The sequence below is a fragment of the Solea solea genome, chromosome 9 (genome assembly GCF_958295425.1).
Source record: "Solea solea chromosome 9, fSolSol10.1, whole genome shotgun sequence".
NCBI lineage: Eukaryota > Metazoa > Chordata > Actinopteri > Pleuronectiformes > Soleidae > Solea > Solea solea.
This window is the reverse complement of record NC_081142.1, coordinates 20,951,927-20,974,348: the sequence shown is the minus strand read 5'-3', so window position 1 is coordinate 20,974,348 and position 22,422 is coordinate 20,951,927. Positions and strand designations below refer to the sequence as shown.

Genomic DNA, 22,422 nt, shown 5'->3' with positions numbered 1-22,422 from the left:
AACAAGTTCAAATGATCTGACCGAGGATGTGACTGGATGCAAAGTTTAGCATCTGCAAGCCAATGAACTCTTTCTATTGTTCTCAATTTCCATTTTTTTCTTTAAAGCTCCAGTTCACAACCTCTATCGCCCCCTGTGGACGTCTGAGTAATGACCAAAAGATTGTGATGAACTGTCAATGCTGTCGGCTTTGCAAGATATAAGACTTTTAATTCTACAATTAAGTAGTTATGTGTTGTTTATCCGTCTTTTACGGCAGCGTTACTTGTCGAGACTGCATCCAAGAAACCTGGAGATGTGAGTTGCAGATACAGGCCGCTGTCTCGGTGAGAGATCTCGGCGAAGCACAACTTTTTCAGTATCAAACACTCACATTTGTCACAAAGATAAGATTGTGAAGTCCTACTGAATTGGAAAATCCAGTTCCAAAACCTTCTGTGAGCACTTCACCTTCAGCTGTATGATGCTGTCTCACCATCGTGCCACGTTCTTCAACCGCAGGAGAAGCGTATAGGCTTTATTGGCTTTATGTGAACTCGTTTGAAAGATTACAAACTGCACTTTTAGCCAGTAAAAAAAGTCTGACTGAGAGTGAAAATCTTTCCTTTCATTTATTCATTTCAGTTTTCCCATTTCATCTACCGGTTGAATGTAAATCGCCAATGTCATTCAATCAAGGTTTTGGAGTGTTATGCTGTTATGAAAGTGAGGTGGAATCAGGGCTAATCCTCGCCTCTGATCGGCGGATAAATGCACTTTCATAAAATGCTTTGGGCGTATTATGGAAATGAAATTGGACAGGGCACAAAATGTAGACACAGGTTCATTTTAATATCGGGGGGGGTGGAGGTTACATTCATGTGGAACACAGTTACATACCGTATATAGGGTGATGTGTTTTGTCTCATTTCAAAACGGCACACATGCAGTACTAAGAAAACGCTTGCCTCCCCTGGGAAATCTTTTCAATAAGCTTACTGTGTTACAGAGAAGTGCAAAGGGAGCACGCTGGTCATGTCACGGACGTATTAAAGATGTTGTGGTATTTTTTTTTTGCAATCATTTTCATTTTCACATTGTACAAGGCAAAGGATATCTAAATAGTTTATTCCGTGTATTCATGCTGAAAAATAATTCAAGGTTACGCAACACATTCTATGGGGGTTGGGTGCGTCTGTGCTTTCACTTCGGGATTGTATGAACGTTAAATATCTATTTTAAATGAAGCAGTGCCATTTAAATATACTGTGTACTGACGGAAATGTACATAAAACAGTACAAACCTGATCATGAATGATCAACAAGTTCAAGAGCAATGATAAAACCATTCGATTTCATTAACTGAGTGAAGTGAAAGCATCAAATCTGCCCAACCCTGGCCCCATATGCTACATTTAATATCACGTACGATACCTGCAAGAGTTTACATTACACAGGATTATGTAGCTTAGATACTGTATAGTATTCATATATAACTGCAATCTAGTTTGGCACAGTTATTCAGGTATTCAGCGTTCACTCACGTTGAGGTTCAGCGTAAACATGGTAGTAGAGGTAGTGCTGGGCAATAAAGCAACAATGATTATTATCACAATAAATGATCATGCAGTCAACAACAGTTGAATATCAAAAAAAAACAAAAAAAACAAGTATGGGAAATTTCTGAGGGCATGTTAGAGATATACAGGTGAGACATTTATATTGTAAAGCACTTCCTGTTGTTCTTTAACAGTCTAGTGTTTCAAAGTTAGGAATGTTTATTGGCAGAAATTGAATATTCTTCCCATGAGTAAGTTTGTGTAAGTGCATCATCTCCTATAAATCTAAATAAAGCCTTAGTTGTTACTTGAGACAAGGGCCTTGCTGTCTGTTGGCCGCCATCTTTTACCACAATGATTCCACAGTAAGTCAAACAGAGCGTGCGTTCAGTATTTTGAGGCAAAAACTTACCAAGAAAACAAAGGAGAACACCGTCCTTTCTAGTATACAACACATACAAACATGCAATTCTCACGTATAATTTTAGTTTCTTTCTTTTTTTTATTGTATTATTCTGCCTCTGTTTGGTCCTCACAAGCAGAAACTATTTGTACGCCGCGTCTGACAAGCAAAACTGGGTTCCCGACCTGTTTGCAGTCAGCTCGCTTTACTAGCCCAACGTTGCTGCTGCCTCCATCTGCCCTGACGCAAATATAGGTATCAAGCTGCTTGTTGTGATATATTTCTTGAAAGGTATGAAGTTTAAAGTCATGGAAAACATAAAAAGGCTTTGATTATTATAAGCATTTATGGCAACAGATATCATTATCACGTGGTATAACGTCATTGTTATTGTGATGACGTTTTCAGACAAATTACCCAGCAGAGGTAAAACACTGAGCTTATCCTCGTCCAACCCACTTCCTTGAACCAGTCATTTCACTGAAACACATCTTAAGAGGGATTTCATGCACGGAGCTGGTGTAGACGGAGGAAACGGTCAAGCATGTTACCCCCATCCTCGCAGATTCACAGTATTCAGAGAAGACGTTTAGGTTCTAATGAATGATTTACAGTATAGGTCCAAGTGTAACGTCCACTGTCATCATCTCCGTCAGTCACACAGACCTCCGCTGGCCCTGTGCGTGTGCCCTGTTGACCATTTCTTGGTACATTTTAGACCTGAGGAATCGCGGGTAGGAGTCTTTCTCCATGAGGCTGTGGACTTGAGCCTGGACCTCGTTGAGGGTGGTCGGCGATGGATCCTCCAGGCTCTGCTTGGTCTTTTCCCTGGTACGAAAATCAATGTTTACCTGCCGGGAAATAAAGAGCAGCTGTAATATCTAATGAAGAAATATTATATTTATTTTACCCTTAGATTTATCATTTCTATTATCTTATACAAGTACATTGTCATGAATTCATGGTAAATGACAGTGTTGTGAGTCATTTGTAGCGCAGCCTTGGAAGCCTTGAAAGGAGCAACGAAAGTCTAAATTAGTATTATTAATAATATTAAATTTCCTCCTTTATTGTTTTACTGAAACACTGACAGTGTTTAAAAAGCAAACTTAGTTCCCACACACACACACCTCTCTCGGGGCTTGAACATCAATGAACTCCTTGAAGATCTTGTTCGCTTTTGACACCAGTTTGGTGGAGCTCTTGATTTTCTTGTACTCCTCGCAGGCCATCCAGAACTCGATGTTCTCTTCGCTGAACTCTGTCCTGAGAAATGTCCGGAAGGCGGCAAGGCCATCTGGAAAGAATAATATAAATCATGTTGTGAAAGATGGGGGGGAAAAAAACAAACCGCACAACAAAAACATATAATTGACATATGATTGATTCCTGGGGTAACACCTACAGTATTTCTAGGCAGCAGCTGAGAGCTCTTTCTTCTACTACTTCACAGCACAGCTCACTCATGTGATACATGATAATAATACCCTCTATCCTATGTTGATATTTTTCCCATCAGTACACAGTCTCGTTCCCAGAAGTGGAGAAAAGGGCTTGTACGATTAGACGATGAACAAATCAGAACAAAATACTCCCTGAAAGATGCTGTTTTTTATCAGTTAAGATGTGATCAATTAGCTTCCTCCCCACTTATGATAACACAAAGGAAGGGCATGTTTTTCTACGGGCCCCGTGTCACGTTGACATGTTATTTCCAGCGTTCCCATTTCTGCTGTTTACCTAATAAATCTGTTCAGAGCAGAGGGGATGGTCCGTCTGTACATATGCAGCATCATTATTCACAGACAAACACAAACACACACACACACACACTCGCTCCCTCTCAGGAGTGCACAAGCAACAACATGCAGGTTGCACAACATGCACAAGGTTATACACATGCATCCCAGGCTCCTGTTTATAGAAGTCCCACCAGAAAACATCAAAGCACCTTGGTTGCTATAGGAGGAGGAAGCTGAAGGAAACCAGAGCAGGGCCTAAATAAAGCAGGCAGGCTGAAGGTGACGTGCCTTCAGGTTGAAGAAGCTATTTTTAGTCACAGGTAGGTTAGAATCTCGGCTTGAGTGTTGTCGCAGAACTTAATGAGGCAGATGCATTAGGAGCAGCTTGAGTCGTCAACCAGCTCTGGAAACACGGGAGCTGCAGTTACTCAAATCACACTGGCCACTATGTTAGTGAAAAGATATTAAGATCCAAAGATCTGTTTTTTTGTGTGTGTTTTTAGTAAGGTTTTTTTTTTAGAGTAAGATGCTCTTCTGTCTGTCACTTGTTGTCTGTAGCTGGTTGTGCTTTGCATGTGTGGAATTCTGAAATGTCCATAAACTTGTTGAAATTTGGGACCTTGCTGTCAGAATTGTTGTTTGTTTATTCAAAGTCTAAAGAGTGTCCAAAGTAGGCTGGGCTATTCGAAGTGTCCGTTTATTGCACGTCGTGTTTTACATAGTTTTGAATAGCCACTTGTTGCAAAATCCGCTGATTTGTTTTAATATAGGCACACCGCATTCAGGTAGCCCACAGTGCTGTGTGAGTGAGAGGGGGAGTGGCTACAGTAGAGCGTCAAAAAGCCAATGTGTGCTTCTTTTAACGATATCTTTTGCATTACTTATCCATACATTGTCAAAGTGGCACTGCACTTACTCGTGCCCCATAGCAAGACACCAGTCAAGTTTGAAATCAATCAGACCATCTGTTCGAGAGATATGCCTCCACATCTTCCGCTGCCGACTAGGAACACATCTCTCATCTACCTCGACTAAGACAACAACGACGAACAAAAAAAAAGCACTTACTTCGCACTTATGACTAGCTTTGTACCCAAATGTTGAAATGCAGTTATTGTAAGTCGCTTTGGATAAAAGCGTACGCTAAATGACATGTAATGTAATGTAATATGCACATAACAGACAGACACACACACAGACAGACAGACAGACAGATGTTCCTGCAATTTATAGGTTGATGTTACATTGTGAAAAGGACATGATGCCAGTGTGTTTTTGGGTTACTCACTGTGCTCCTTGTTACAGTCATGACCAGATAATGGTGATCACCTCCCTCAAACACATGTATGTATGTCTGTTCACATAAATAAGCATTGATGATAATGATAATCCTGCCTACTGCAGCTTTAAATACAAATTGCGTCTCTCGGTACAATGTGCTTGTAAAACACATGGGCACAGTGCAAGCTCACACAATGTTCTTGTACCACGGCTACGGCACATATCGCAGTTGACAGCGAGCACAGGTCCAGCCCCCAGCAACCGCACAATCAGGTTAAGACACTGAGGAATGACACCAGAATACAGTCGGGTCAAAGTGTTTTTACAAGCTCCCTCCTGTTTGAAATCAAATTAAAGTCGAGGTGAAAGTAATACCTGTTACATCCTCTATCGAGGGAACATTCAGTGCTGTGCTCTGTTGCTTTGACATTACTTATGTAATGTGTGTGTGTGTGTGTGTGTGTGTGTGCGTGCTCATATTGTATGTTGTAAGTCACCTCTCTAATGCTTGGTCAATTGAAACAGGATACATGGGTGTATCAGGCTGCCTCTGCCTGGGAATGGCGCTAGTATACAGCGTCACCAATGACGCTGTCTCATTGGTGACATCAACTGTCTGTAACATCATAACATTTCCACTGAGCAGAAGATAAACTCTTCATAAAAGTCACAAACTGGTTATAAAGGTGTTGTAAAACCTTACGCTTGCACAGAGTTGAATTTAAGGAGTAAGTCAACACCAACGCAGGGATCACAAATAGAGATGTTCCGATACCATTTATTCCCTCCGGATACCGATTCCGATACTTGTGCTGTGGGTATCGGCCGATACAGAGTACCGATACCGATACCAGTGTGTTATTAAAAAATGTATACATGTATATCATACTACGCCTGCATGACTGTGATATGATTATCATTGGTGGTAAGGTTTGGCTCAGGTTAAACCCTCTGTAAAACATGAACAAATACAGCAAATGGACACCATTTATTTTTACCAGTGATATGTTATTTCGATTTTCAGCTTGTACGTTTGTTTTGACTCTGGTCCAAACGCCGCAGCACTGGCAAAGCTTCATGTTTCCATGACGACTGACCGGGAAAGGACACACGTGACATCATTTTTACATGACTCCAGATTGTTAAAATGAGTCTCTGAAGTAACGCTAAACTTTAAAAACAGAGGCATACATACGCAGGACACAGGTACGCTGGTTAGTTGTAGCGCTGCTCTTTTCGTTTAATAAACGGGCCGCTCCAGTTTGACTGTAGGCGCGCTAAAGGAGCTAGCGCAGCTAACAACGCTAACGAAGCTAACTGGTAAATACTGCCAAACCGCCGACATGATGAGCTAACGTTAGCACCTTGTCTACAGGTGTCGGGTGATGAGTTATTCTTCACACCTCTAAAACAGCACAGCGCAACTGTTTCAAGAGCGGCGAAGAAGAACCTATCAGAGCTAACTGAGCTCTAATAAATTACGTGGTATCGGATTGGTGCATGGACTCCAGTACTCGCCGATACTGCCCACATTTTCGGCAGTATCGGAGGCATTTCCGATACTGGTATCGGAATCGGAACAACTCTAATCACAAATGTTTCCATGTATAATCTTTTACAGGAAATAAGAAATATCCATCACTCTCTCCGGTATCCTTATTCTGTCTTTGTCATTGGTCAGTTTTACATTGTTGTGTTGTTGACTTAAAGCTTGAATGAATTGATAGGTCTCGTGTGTAAGAATTAGTGACATCTAATGGTGAGACTGCAGATTGCAACAAACTAAGGACCCTGATCTGCTCGGCATGTCAAGGAAACACAGCGGCCTTAACATAACAGAGAGAACGTGAACGTTTGTTTTTATTCTCCCACTCTCCTACAGTTTCTGTGATTTAAAAAAATGAACCACTAATTCCAGCTTAGCTCATGTGAACATTTGCTGCTTAAAAAAACTTGTTTTAATAATTGTGAATGCTGTTGCTGACCTTTGTACTCCCATCTCCCCTTTCATTATTTATTCTTTCCTTTCTCTTTATCTCTATGAGTCAGAGTAAGTGTCCCCCCCCCTCCCCTGTTGACACACCTGCCCTGAATCAATTCATCCCCTCTCCATGTCTACACACCTGCATACCATTAGCTCATCAGCCCCTGCAGCGTGTTTACCTCTGTTTTACCTGCACTCAGATTCTCTCTGCACCTGTAGTTTTCTGGTGTGCATTATCTCCTGCCCTTGTACTTAGTCTAGTGTCAATACTGAAGCTGTCTTTTTTTTTTTTTTCTTTCTTTCTCTCTGTCACTCCTCCTGGCCCTCAGCTGCTGTCACTACCTCAGTGCTTTTCATCAAGTCTCCCGCTGCTCCACGGCTTCCCCTCTCATTTCCACTTAGTGCTCTCTCACTTCCTGGAACTCGACCACAACCCCCCCCCCTCCCCGCCCCATTTATTGATCTACTGTAATTTCAATAAACACATATCCTGCATTTGGCAGTCAGTCGAGTCCTAATAGTTTGGTAAAATAACAAAAACATTTTTAACTGTGACCCTGTGTGACGCACAGAGTGGCTTTAATACATTTAAAAGTCACTTTAATATTGTGTGTGCATACTTAAGTATTTTCTTGTGTTTTCTTACATCTTCCAGTTCAGTGAGGTTTGCTGTGACTGATGAGACGTCACAGAACACATGTGCTTAGCACTCCGAGTATGAATGCATGACCAGTATGTGCAGATGGATGTGTGTTGGCGAGTGTGTTTGGAGGAGACAAAGTGGACGCCGCTTGTGCCTAGTTTACGAAGGACTCGAAGGACTCGTATAGAAATTGTCAACTTACATTTGTGGGAAAGAAGGTGATCGAAGGATTCTGACCATCGAACGACCTCGTCCGTCGATAGTCTAACGGAGAGAAAAAGGCAAAGGGAAGTTGCTGAGTTGGACACAAATCAACCACTGTGGCTTCATACATTTTTAACACAAGATGATACTGAAGGAGAAGTGAGTTTAATGTATGATTTATTTTCCACTTCCAGCTGCGTTTTTGCTCCAGGCTTTCAATTGTAAAATGTGGTTACGTTTACATGGTGAAGACAAGGGGAAGGAGAGGAAATAGAGGAGCAATAGCTTTTCATATGCGAAGGTGAAAACATGGAGGGATAACACACCATGTTGAATATTAAGAGTACGCATTAACATCATGGTGTGCCTGTGTTGGAAGATATTACGTTGGATTATACATATTTTTCTACAATCCCACTGATGTGATGATAAAAGCCCAGTCATTTGACACAGTTTTATACAATAGAAAAAAAACAACAAACAAACATGTTTTATGATCTGACACTGAAATATTTGCAAATTAAGAAATGAATAAGCTTAAAGCCGAAGTGCTCGTCAAATGAGTCGTCAATTATGGCAGGAAATTAGATAGCAACACTTTTACTTTCATTCCAAATTTCATTCCACTACTATTGTTCTGTTTCTATTTCCTGAACTGATTTTATCGTGATTCACAGTCCTGATTAAACTTTGTTTGATAAGATCTGATATTTGAGATATTCCAGTTCTCAAACTCATTTTTGAACAAATGCTGCAGTTTGGATCTCTCTAACCTGGTGCATTATTGGAAAAACAACCCTAAAGTACTTGCATTAAGTCGAGTTCAGAATATACAGCCTGGAAGCTCATTGGGCAGTTTGAATTGATTACCAAGTTGTCCCAATCTCAACTGAACAGTCATGTGAACTAAGCATCTGAAACACAGCGAGTGGAAGTATTTCTGGTTCGACAGCACAGATGGCAAAGAAAGGAACAAATCTGCAGCCTCAGCTGTTAGGTGAGACATGTTTTGTGAAATTTGTGAAGAGGAAACAAGAAATGGCTTCTATTAAGAAGACTGTATTCATCAATATTGGAGCTTTCAAATGAAGATCTATATTTAACAGAAAATCAGCCATGCACAATTTAGTGGAAATGTTGCCTGCACATTATCACGTTATTATCTGTAAATTTGTGTTTTGGTTGGACTCACTTCAAACACCTGGCTGTGGTTTCATGGGCAGGTGGAAGGAACTCAGAGAAGTCATTGTAGGAGTCGGACTTGTTGGACAGGCAGCCTAGTCTGGTCTTCATGGTGCAGAACCTGTTGGAAAAGCGCACATCTCTTTTTAATTTACTTGAACTGCAATTGAATAACTGCTCACAAGGAGACATGTACAGGTGCATGTATATGCTGATGACTCAAGTCAAGTCGTGCAGGTTTTTTTTTTTTTTGTCAGTGCAATTGTTCACAAATCTTGCACAACGTGAAAATGCATTATAACTGTAGAAGCTCAGCACCGCCAAGAACATTACGTCATGGTTTAGCTGTTGCTACGGTGGCTAATCGTATGTTTTGGCTTCAGATTGCCAGGCTGAGCCCCTCGACGTGTTTAGACTATGGATAACTTCTTAAATGTTGTTGGACGACCACATGAATAAACTGATGGCGAAGAAAAAAAAAACAAATCTACAGGGAGATAAGGCCAACGGACTGGTCAGGCATGGACTGGCTGTAGACAACAGGTGCAACTCCATATGCAGATGCTGATTCACCTTCTGTCGTGCCTCATTCAGAAGGAAGCTTCTAACATACCTCAGTCTACATCCTGATAAGATTTCTTTGTTTGAGTGTAGAGAAGCTCCTGTATGCAAATTTCACATGACTTCAACTGAGTTCTGGGAAGGCTGAATTACACCGACTGTTATCCAAATTGCATCTATTTCAAACTGTTTTGATGCGTTTTATTGCAGTATTTATAAATGCATACCATAAAAGTAAAGAAGCAAACAGTAAATGGAGGAAGTCTATTTGAATAACTGCATTACCACAGATAAAACTCTAATACAATCAAACATCATGACAAAACCGTCTACGCTGGGATGGCAGCTCTGATTTTACTCCCAGATTAAGAAGAAAGTCATTTTGTAAATTACTGGGAAGTAAATTAGAAGGTAATTACATTATCTGGTGAAAAACTACATGGATAATAGTTAAACAAAGCAATTCAATGCGCAATAGAATATTTTCGAGGCTCTTTAAGATTATTTTTTAAGTTTTAATGTTTGTTTGTCACCAGACTCAGGACCCATTGAGATAACAAGAAAGAAAGACTGCATTTTAATCACACAGATGAAGAACATATGATACATATTTGTATGTATACAAAGTGGGCTTGACTGTTATTAACGTATATGGATATTCTTTTTCATTTCATGGTGCTGAAATGTGAATGTGATGAAAGGTGAGGGGGAAGGAACAAAAATAACACCTTCCTGTCTCAAGTAGAGAATAAACTCTCTGTACCCCCATCTTTCATCACAGTCTGTCCCATCTAATTTGTCCACTGCTGCCATCGTGTTCTGTTTGTCAGTGTTCTGCCTCTGGGATGAGTCACTCCAGATGGGGCATAGTTGTTAAGATGATCCATCAAAGCCCAGACATTCGGTGAAATAGGTCTGTTTCACGAGACACACATTTTACTGTAAACCACTCGATTGGCCAAAAATCACATTCTAATACATTCACATTTATATGGGTCAGGGCAGATTAAACGAAGGATCACAAATGCATGAGTTAATAAATGTCAAACCCAAAAGAGACATGGGATTATTTTTAGTCATTCCCTTTGTGAAAACTCTTGCTTGCACATAGGGATAAAATAGCATTAATAAATGCATTATTAATTTAATTGCTCATAAAAATACCTGTATAGCTACACATTTCGACAAATTTTCCTCAGTAGTAAAATATTTAGTTGGATATGCCGGAAATGTACCTTTTGACTATCAGAAAGGGTACAAAGTGAATTATATCAAAAGGAAAGAGCAAATTTATACTTATACCAAAATGTATATAAGGGTTAATATGCAAATATTCCTATACACTATATACATGTTATGTGTATGTTTGCAATTTCACGACATGAATGAGCTTTTTAGTCCTGCAAGTAAATGGTCAGTAATTGTTCATTTTTGTCTCTTTAAAAACAAAACAAAATCATACCCCTTTAATTATCGTATTGTAAACGTTTGTTGGTACATTTTGATAGGATACTAAAACGGACCTTCTCCAAAGCGACAACCTATATGGCATATAGGTCAACATTGGGTGAAATAGGCTTCTTGTTTACAACAGTGTACTTGTCCTTGTTCCTGACACTCTTTCTGTCATATTTGTTGAAATCCACCTCAAGTCCAACTAGCCATCAATAAATGGTTTGAGACCTCGTTTGCAACAGCCAGAACTTTTTGAGCGAGTCATGAGTCGTGGAGAAATGGCAGAGAAAGTGCAGCCAAAATTCCTTGTTGTCCTCATGTCAGTGGCTTGTTTTGTGGGTGGAGCTTTGAGGGAATGGAATATTGCACTCTGGTATATTACATGTGAAAAACCGTTTCACATAAATTTGTTGTTGTGTGAAAACCTGAATGTTCAAATGTGTTTCTTTTTTTTGTGATTGCGGTAGTAGCAGTTTGAGTATGAATCTTCTCTGTGGAACCAGCTCCCAGTGACAGTTCGGGAGGCGGAAACTCTTTCTGACTTAAAACCTTCCTTTTTGATAAATCCTGTTAAAACAAGCTTGTTCTTTCTCTCACTGGTTTGTGTCTCTCTGCGTCCTCATCTTGCATGCTGCAGGATCCAGATCCAGTTTTCGAGGCTATTATTATTATTGTTATCATTCATATTATTATACTATAACTAAGTGAAGAAGTTATAGCATAGTGTGGGAAGTTGATAACAGTATAATTCTTTATCAACACTCTCTGCTGCTGCTTGTATAAATGATTTTTTAGTTCTATAAACATGTCCTGCATGATTCAGAACTATCTTATAAACTTATAGCTTTATACAATGTTGTATGTCTGCTCCTGGTCTCTTCTATCGCTACCTCACCTCCCTCCTGGACTTACTCTCCCCCCTTTCTATCCTTCTATTGTCTTTCACCCCAACCTGTCTAGGCAGATGGCTGCACATCTTTGATTCTGGTTCTGTCATAGATTTCTTCCTGATGCCTAGTGCTTGCTCATTTTAAGAATTGTTGTGTTTCTCTGTTCTCTATAATGTTGTCTAGTGGTTATTTTATACAAGAAGCTTAATGGTCTAATGCACTTTAAACCATTTTTTTTTTTCTTCGAGATGTCTGCTTCCGTGCAGCACAAGAATTAGAGCAATTGATTGTTTTTTTTTTTGATTTTTGAGCCATTAGGAACATTGCTTGAAATGCATAGGATTAATTAGGCAGTTGAAATGCAGCTAACTGCTGGACTTAATGTGCCCAATCCACAACATAAACTCCAAGGCTTATTGCAATTCCACTTTACAGTGTTAATCTAATTCTGACAGAGAGATGGATCTCTTGTGTTTGTATTTGTTTTAGTATCCACATGTTATGTGAATTGAGCATTAGTTAGGGTTTCGATGGAGCGGTAATGGTCTTTGTTCTTTCAGATTATTTTCTACCCTGTCAAGAGTAAACCCCAGATGACCGAGTACTGAAGCCTAAAGTCTTTGCAGATTGCGTCTGATGCACACGTGACACACACTCTGCCCCACAAAAAGCCATGCTATCTAGCAGATGTGGCTCAAGCGGATGCAATTTTTGTGTGAATCATAATCCCGAGTTGTACTTTGGTAAATAATGAATTGCTATTTTCAGAGAAGATTGCAAGCGTAATAAGAGATATTTCTGTCGGAGGCTGTGTATAGAAAATGAATTTCCTGTCGTTAAACCAGAGAAGGTCAAGTCAGAAGCATTAAGCTGATGATTTTACACAATAACATCAGTGATGTCGGTACTATATCAAAATAGGACGTATTTAGGATGCTGCCGAGCACACACAAACAAGCAATGCTTTCACACATGACAATGGTTTGTGCTGGTGCGATCGTCATAAAAAACAACCTGATGTTTTATTCTCATTGTCTATGAAAAGGGAGGCGAATGGAAAAAAAACAGATAAACAATTTCACCGTCAGGTTCATTATGACATTTGATGTCAGGTCGTGTGTTGTATTTGCAAATGCAAATGTAATTTATTCTATTGTAATTTGCAGCACCACTGAGCCTAAGAGGAATTCTCCGAAGGGGGACTATAATGCATTTCATATGGAAATCTGAATCATATGAACAATTTGATTGGGAAGCACATGCAGACACTTCAGTATTTCTTTAAAACATGATGTGATTAGCTGGTGCCCGTGCTAGTGTAAGTAAATGAATAGCCATTTCACTGACATGAGTATATGTGAATGCTCTGTTCATGAATACCAACTGAGAGTCTTCAAACCTTTTCTCTTTTTTTGAGTTAAAAATAAAAAGCCATGGTGCATTCAACTTTGAAATGATATTTCCTTTTTTTTTGCCACCTTTAAAAAAGTAATAATAAATGTTATTTGCATTACATCTTTGCATCACCGTATCTAGCGTAAATTGCCATACTGTCAAAAAGTCATACATACTTGTTGATTCCATCACTGTGATGCCTTTTTAAGCTCATCACTGCCATTACTCTTGTAACCACGTCTGTGGACAACAGAATTATACATGGAGTGACAATAAGTGAACTTATTCCACAGGGATTGCATCATCAGAATCTCGATTGAGGCATATCTATGTCTGTCTGAACAGTTGAATATCACATGTCGGCAAAGTATGTGTAATAGACAGCATGCATGCAAACTTCATCTTGTGAAGTTAATTGGCAATGACTTGCACATATTGATAAGTCTCCTTAGTGTGTATTAATTGCACCATGAGGGACTCTGCTCCTGTCTGCCTTTACTCCTCATCCGTCCTCACTTTTGACAAATCTCTATCTCCCCCGACTGCTGCGAGCCGCGTCATCTGTCTGTGTGGTTGCAAACACGTGCTGCCACTGAGCTATTTATAAAAATCCCTGACAAATCCATGTAGTCAGGAGGAAGTGGAGCGTGTTCTATTCAGCCATGCAGCAAGGCTGGCTCCTGGAGGAGAGAGGCTAAAAACAGCAACAGCACTCTCATGAATGAAGTACAGGAAACATCAGTCAGTTTCGGAGATGCCCAGGAGGGTCAGTGGATTAGGAAGTAAAAATGTAGATCATGGAAGAAGTGTGTGTGTGTGTGTGTGTGTGTGTGTCTTCTTCTTCTTCTTTGATGTTACCTAACTTGGTGCAATGCAGTGTTTCACATTACCCCTCCATGTCCTCATTTCTGGATGCTGACACGAGACACCCTGCAGTTCAGTTTGCTGCAAACTACCACATTGTACAACAGCAGAGACTCTAGAGGTGGATGTGCATGAAACAACAACTTCCATTTGCACATCAAATACTGCAGATATACAGTAAGACACATCTATTCTCTGCAAAAATGTGCACAGCTCTTTTGCAAACGTTAACAGCAGAAACTGTGTGTGTGTGTGTGTGTGTCAGTCACATTTCACCTCTCTTCTCGACTCTCTGCTGTGTGCAAGTAAAAATAGCAACTATTCAAGTTGCATTTGTGGACATTCTGTGTTGTCCCCAACTATATGCATCATGTTTTTTTTATATAGGCTTGTGACCTGTCGACAACGCACACGCACTGGATGTCAGCTATGTCAACTACTCCCCCTCTAAGTGCTGGAGATAATGGACGGATGGATGGTTTTGTATCTAGGGCAAGCCTTAAAGTTACACAGAGCTATTTTTAAATAGCACTGCATTGTACTGAAACGGCACCAAAACTGGTGCTGAAAGTTACCAAACTTGGCTGAAGATAATTCATACACATCCACATGTCAACACGACAGCTACCTAGAGCACTTGCTAAAGGACAACCTACTTATGGCTTTGAGAGGTGATTAAAACTATGCAAATATACCTTCTTACAGACAAAAAAAACTTGTTTAGAAGCAGGAGATGGTTAACCCAGTTAAATCTGTGCTATCTCCTCCAGACATAGAAAAAAAAGCACCCACCAGTACTTTGAAATCGCATTAACAAACCAGTTCAGTCCATCCAAGAAGCAAAGTGCAACTTACCACCCAGCAGTTGTATGCCTCCATTGACCAACACTCAGTCTGTACAGTGTTTTTCAGACTCATATCACGTGCTCGCCGACTTGAAAAAGGAATAGGATGTTCAAGTTTGTGAGGCCACTTTGAACATGACCCTTGACCTTTAGTTTCCAATCTCAAAGCAGTCAATATGCACATCCAAGGGAAGATTCATGCCAAACTTAAAAGGATTCTCTTGAAGCGCATAATTCACGTGGCAACCTTTGACTAAAGACCAGTAAAATATAATCAGCTCATCTTTGAGTCCAAGTCGAATTTAAAAAGGATCCCCTCAAGGCACTCTGAAGATATAAACAAACATGCAGGACACAGGAAAACAATGCCTCGGGCCACAACTGTCACATAAGGACCATAAGAATTTGAGCTCCCATTTTGAAACCTTGAGATTCATCATTTCCCAGATGTCAATCACACACTGTCCACTCCCATCTGCAGTGCTTTATCATCTGTTTTACACAAAATGGGAGCAACATTTGGTAAAAGTGACATAATGTGTGACGAAGACGTGGACCTCGAGGTTTAGATCAGGGAAACGCTAAACAAGCGACAGATGGGGACGCTTCAGTCCCGAAAAAATCAGATTTTCTATTTCAATATGATCACTTGAATTCCACTGTTGCAGCTGTTTTTTCAATTTTTTTTTTTCAATTATCATTTCATTATGATGCACTGTGACTCAGATGCTGAGATATCCTGGGGAATTTGTTCTGTATTTATAGTCCAAGCATGCTGATTCCCCTTTAGGAGCTTCTGATTTGGGCCTTGACTCACATGGTCACACATGTTGTCTTGCACTAGAAGCCAGACTGCTCGGAGAGAAGAATGTGGGTCTGACCATCTGAAGTGTGGTCGTCTGTGGCATCAGAGCTGCGTCATGTCTGATTTATGTCTGTCCAGGCTCAGGCAGGTTCTCAGGACTGTGACCGTAGCTTCAGTTGCGAACTCTGTTGTTCTCCTCCGACTCGGCTCTTTGTGCATTTTGAGATGCAAAAAAATAAAACTAATACTAAAAATAATAAATGAACAGATCTTCAATGGCATAGGTTTAAAGTTGTTAAATGATCAGATGATGTGCTGGCTGCTCTCCCTGAAGACACCGGTCACAATTGTTGTCAGTAAACAGAGCACTATTGTTTCAAATGCAGCTCAGATAGAGCTTTAGGAAATGCACAATTTAGAGGAAATGATTGAAAAAGGGCTAAAAATAGAAAAAAAAAGAAGACCTGGAGCCAGATGTAAACGATTTGTAAACAAGTGGCGACTGAGTCACATTGGTGTGTCCACAATGACTGAGCCGGCATTGGGTCACAAAATATAACAGGAAGCTGTATAACAGTGATAGTTTAACCGATTGATTAATCGGGTAATAGTTTGGGACGATTTGTCGTATGGAGCAAAGAAACCAGAAAATATTCACATTCAAAAGCTGACTGAAAACAGAAAATAGTTTTTAATAACGGAAGAAAACACTCAAACCGATGAATCGATTATCAAATAGTTGACAGTTCATTTGTAATCAATTAATAAAGGAGTAATCGTTCTAAAAATATATATATATAAAAAAATTAATATGTGGATTAAAGTAAATAAAACAACAACAGTAGTCACCTATTTACATTTAATTGTAACATTACTGTATTGAATTGAGTCACCTCTCATTTCATCGTCAAAGCAACGTGTACATTCACTCAACTGATCACATGTTTCACGTGTAGCGTTTAACAATTCAGCGCTGACATCGGAGACACCACCGCCGAATCTGGGCTGACGGGTACATATTCATAATACAGGTGCTATGTTTAGCAGCAGCTGTGAGTAATAGTCACATGTACAGCTATTCTGACAAAGAGGGGGGAACATCGTGGATGTGACACACACACCTATGAGACTGTGCGTCGCTGCTCTCATTTTCTTTGACGACAAGTCGACCATGGATTATACGGACATGTGGATAAGGGACAAAGTCTGCTACCTACTTCTACAATAATTGAGATTTATATAAGAGGTTCTTTTTTTTTTTTTTTCAATCCAATAATACCTTTATATTAATAAAAAAACTATAAAGTGGTGAGCCCCAACCCAATTCTGCATGCATACCCAACCTGATACCCTAACCCTTGTTACTAAAAGCTTTTATTATTCTGAATATCCGACTCGGTGCAGGTCTCTGAACTCATACAATATGCAAAACTTAGGCAGCTTTAAAATGAATTATGCATAAAAAACAAGGTCCACAATGGGGACAAACCCTCAGTAAATATTAAGCCTCTCAAAGTCGGCACTGAACACACCAGTGCCACACAAGTTTGCAGCCGAGCAACCCATTGCACTGTTATGAGATTGACAGAGACATACTGTAACTGTCCCTAACTCCTCTCTGTTGTATCCTTCGATGACACCTGAGCTCATTTGGTCCCTGTAACAGTCCGACAGGTCATTCTGGTATAAAGCTGGCAGGGGTTCTTTCCAGCAAATGACACCCTGATGTTATTTTCATCTACTTTCTCCTCAGAAAGGTACAATCATGTACATTGTACCTTTACCCCCCTGTTTCACAGGCTTCCCTCTTTGTATTTATTTTGCCTGAACTTAATCTGCATCTAAGCTCCAGCAGCTTATAATTTAATCCTCAGAAGAATAGGAACACACAGGGCAATGCCCGATATTATTATTTTGCATTATTTGCCATCGCAGCTTGTTTGGCAAACCTGCATGCTGATGAACACTGTCCTCTTTTCACAGAGGTTGCACGCGTACATTCTGGATTAAGGTTTCTCTCCTCGCTGCAGGTATACTATGTATAACTATAATAATGCTTACCTATAACATTAAAGGAAAAGGAGGTCGGAGAAGTAATGTAACTTGGACGTTGTATAAAAGACAGGAAACAGTGAGAATGCTCATCAGAAATGCTATTTTCTTTTATTTAAATACGGCTGTTTGTTTTGTTATTAAGTGCACATGCAAAGTCGCAGTAAGGATACATTAGACAAATTAGGACACATGAATTAATGGCTGTGAATAAGCAAATGGCCTGCTTCTGCTGATGAACACTAAACGAGATTGCGCTAAATGTGAGGAGGGAAGGCGTTGCTTGCGTGGCTCAGTCGCGTGGCTCATCCATTAAACCAGAGGGTCAGTGGTTTGATCCCTGACTCTCACAGTCTGACATTGGAATATAGTAAGTGAATAGTGTCTGAAATACCTTTCAACCTCAGCAGTAGTTTCGATTATTGCAGCATCTACTTTAAATTGAGTTCATTCACCAAATAATTGGCTTTTCAAACCATGTTAACCCCATATGTTATCGCTTCAGACGAGCTGTCAAAGCCGACCGTGCTCGGAGCGTCCGTCGCTCTCACTCGGCGAACAAGGCTCGCCGATGTTTTTTGACTCACAGCGACCGCACGTCAGATTACACTCAGGAGAAATCTGCCTGTCACTGGCTGAGCTGAACTATTAAAAGCACAGACATGCCAGGGTTATTCAGGATGATAAGGTCAAACCACTGGCTTGTACATCAGGGAACATTGTGCTTGGTGATAAAAAAATAGGACTGTTAGGCTTTATATTTACCTGAACGTGATGATATAGGGATGGACGTTTGAGTCTGACCCTCAACTCGTCACACTCAAGACTGATTGTATGACAATGTGTGATTACTTTGTTATATGGAGAAAATAAACCTGAATAAACCTGAACCTGAAACCTGAATAAACCATTTCCGAAGCTTTTCAGAAGGCTTGTTAAAAAAAAAAAAAAAACATTAATCCAATTAATCGAGTAATTATTTCAGCCCTAACACATGCTGGTGTGTTTTATACCTGGGTGTGTTTGTAATAAAGTGCCAAAGCACTTTGTTCCCTTTTAGCTTGAGCTGCTCATGCTTTTTCTGCCTTTAGCCATATATGCAATCACTTTGTTCCAGGGATTTATTTTGCATTGCAGAATATGGCTCCACTCCCAAGGCCTGTCACTCTGTCTACTAAAAGCATTTTTCACCAGTCGAATTTGCCAGGGAATTGTCTCTCACACACACACACTGATTTGCTGTTGAGCCTACAGTCTTGGAACCACCACTGCTGCTGCTGTTAAATCTTTACATCTGTCACATCTGCAATGCTAAGTCACACTGCAGATGTTTTATAACACTGGGGCACTAGGACCCATGGAATCCTTTAGCAAAGCAGTCATCAAGAGGCTCATGCGGTTTCATCTCCTCACATGTCCCTGTAAACACACACACATACACACGTGCATGGGTCCAGCAGTGAGGCTAATTGGTCTTAATAGTTCAGTAGTTTTACTCATCAGTTGATTTATGGTGTTCACGTGTAGCTTTATGATTGGTATTGTTAAGGATTGCGGTGTCACTCGTACTGATTTGGATGTTTTTCTGTTGGGAAGGTCAATTGATGGTGTATTTGTTCGAGTAAATCAGCAGTAGTAACATAGCAGCGCATCTGTCTGCAGACTGATGGACCACACGACCTTTATTTGTTGGTGTGCCTCTTTTCATAAAACTTACTTGTGTCTGTTTTATCACTGAGAATCACCTGCCAGAACTACATTAATCTGCATCTGAGGCTTGTGCTGCAAACCCTAAACATTGTCCTGTCTTCCAAACCAAGAGAGCCTGGTCGAGTATGTACTGTTTTTGCCCATCCACAGTAAAATTGGATGTTGTCGAGTGTTTCTTTAACTTTTGGCCCATAAATCCCTGGGGTTATGTGGATGCAAAGCCTATCAGCAGCAGAATTTAGGTTATTTTAAACTAAAGATGTAGAAGTGTAGAAGGAGCATTAACCACATTTATAACCAGAACCTCATTTTAAGCAAAAGCATCATTCCTGTGGCTATTAGGAACCTGAATTCAATTGACTGACATCTGTTGAGTCTTTTATACAGTATGTTATTATTATACATACTGTATACTCAATTTCCTTTTAATAAAATAAATAAAGTGAAACTTGAACTTCAACCACAAGCAGTTGAAACACAATCATGTCCAAACACACAACTGTAAACATGGACGTAACGTTTGCGTTAGCTCCCCAATTTCATTTGCAGTAATGTACGGTGCCAATATTACTGGTGACTGGGTGAGTCGTGGCGTTAGTATTGTATAATACAGTATATATTACTATACTGTAGAAAGTGCATTCAAAATCCCAGTGAAAACACAACTGTCAGCATGCAGATTAACACAATCCCAAAAAATGATATGGCAAAAACTGAAGCATTGCATTGATATACAACACAGCTTCCATATACCACACAAGTGTGTGGTCCTGCGTCTTGACTAGATCGCCTAGTCTGTGCTTTGTCAGGATTAAAACATCGAAAGTCAGTTACAAAGCTTGTTGTGTCTGTGGTGTCCCATGTTTTTAAAGATCAAGTCATATTTGAAAATCCCCTCGTGTGGGACAGGCTTTAGAGGATTAGAGGTTTCTAGGTGGATTGACACGTGAAAATAGTGATTATAGGACATGTATATGATATGCACACACGCACCTTAAACCACTAGCTTTTCGACGCCTCTGAACTGAATGACATCGCTATATAAATGTTCCAATTTAACCCAACGAAGCATTGACTGAATACCTTTATTTTGTTTAAATTTTGGTGTGTGGTGACATCACTACATCGTCAAGATTATCACAAAAGGGAGACAAAGACTTTTTTTTGACATTTAGGGCGAACTGAGGCTCATTTTTATGGCAGCCAAGGACGTGGTTAGTGAGGGCCAGAGTTTAAAAGTGAAATAAGAGTGATGGAAAGGTCTGGATACGCTGACCTCACCCCGACATGACTATACTGTGTGGCCTTCAGAGAGCTCCATCTTTGACAGTTCTGCGGAGTTGACATTTACTCGACTTTCCAGCCCTGAGAGCTGCAAGCGTCACGGGGAAGTGGGAGCGTGTGGACCTGTTATTGAACGCATGCATGAATAGGCATTCCCTTGTAGCGTGCAGCCCAGATACACAGCCTGTGCATTTTTTTAAAAGATAGCCACAAAATTAGCTGGAAAATAGTAGATTTATTTCATGCAGCTTGCATTTGTGTCACTATATGCATTCAATATTCGCCTCACTGACATCACAATCGCTTTCACACTCAAAGCTGAGTGAGTGATCAGTCCATTGAGCCACAGAGATCCACACAACGCCTGCTGCTCTGTGTCCACAACAAAATGACATAACAACCTGGCGCCCGATAAATAAATATGGATCCTTTACCTTGAGTCCGGTGTGTGTGACAGCTGCAGGACTCTTTGTCCCCCTCCTGTTTTAATGATTTGCTATCTCCAGCGTGTATTTGGCAGAAATGCAGCCTCGGTCTACGCAACGCTGTTGTGTATATGTGTGAATCTGTGCGGGACTGGAGATGTCTCGTGTTTCTGATGCCAGTGAGTGGGAGCTACACGCGGCATGCCCATTGGTGTGAAAACGTGGGGGAGAGAGTAGCTGAGATGGATACAGAGGGGAAAGGCAGAGAGGGAGGGGTGGATTGAAGAATATATGGAGGTGGGGGGGGGGGGGGAGCATTCTTTTGTTTGTGCAGGGAAATCTCCAAGGACAACCCCAGCATATCTGTGAAGTGGTGAAGTGCTGCTCAGCGATGTTGCGGTTGAAGAGATGGAGGCGGTAATGAGCAGAGTCGTTGCGGGTGTGTGTGTGTGTGTGTGTGTGTGTGTGTGTTCACAGGTCTGAATTAGTTGACTGAAGCTCCTGGAGAAAGATTCCATTTTACACCTTCAACAGAAAACGGCAGGGATTGCATCATTTTGCCTTCATTCAGGGCAGGAATAAAAATGACTGTAGGTTTTTGATGCGTGAAATGTAGATGTCCAAAATCCACTTTCAAGGTAACAAGCTGTAATATTATCTGTATAAATACACCATATGCAAGAGCCTGCATCAACTCATCCAAATTGTTGATAAATACACATTACTTGCAACAAGACAAGTGTCAGAAGAAAGCACATGGGTTATTATGTATGTATACATGCATAATAATACAAGGTGGAAGCTGATTTTCTAGTTTAGAAAATGAAAAATCAATAAAGCAAAAAACACAAGATAAATTGAAACTGTATGGACACATGCTGGAGACATAAAATAAATGTTTTTTAATATATACTGTAACCTTGATTTTCTCACAAGACGTCTATTTTATCTTAGTGTCAGACTTAAATAAGTAAATATTGCATACAGATAAGAGAATTTGCCCCTGATTTATCGTCATATAAAGGGAATAGAGTGAAGAACACTTAGCCTAGCCTTAGTGTATTCTGTATCTCATTGCAATCTGAAGAGGAGGATATCTGCATGGAGAGTGTGGAGGAGGAGGCAGCCTGGCTGAGGACAGATTATACTTCCCACTAAA

At 40.3% G+C, this 22,422-nt stretch overlaps 1 protein-coding gene across 1 annotated transcript; it reads right to left on the bottom strand.

Annotated features, from left to right (window-relative positions):
• Nucleotides 1-810: 810 nt before the first annotated feature.
• Nucleotides 811-21,543, bottom strand: LOC131465071 (regulator of G-protein signaling 8-like). The gene is made up of 5 exons (XM_058637382.1): nt 21,273-21,543; nt 8,988-9,098; nt 7,794-7,855; nt 3,072-3,238; nt 811-2,792 (listed from the first exon to the last, which is right to left on the bottom strand). Exons 2-5 carry the CDS (start codon nt 9,086-9,088, stop codon nt 2,598-2,600), a joined length of 525 nt encoding a protein of 174 aa, XP_058493365.1. The 5' UTR covers nt 9,089-9,098; nt 21,273-21,543; the 3' UTR covers nt 811-2,597.
• Between the last annotated feature and the right edge of the window lie 879 nt (nt 21,544-22,422).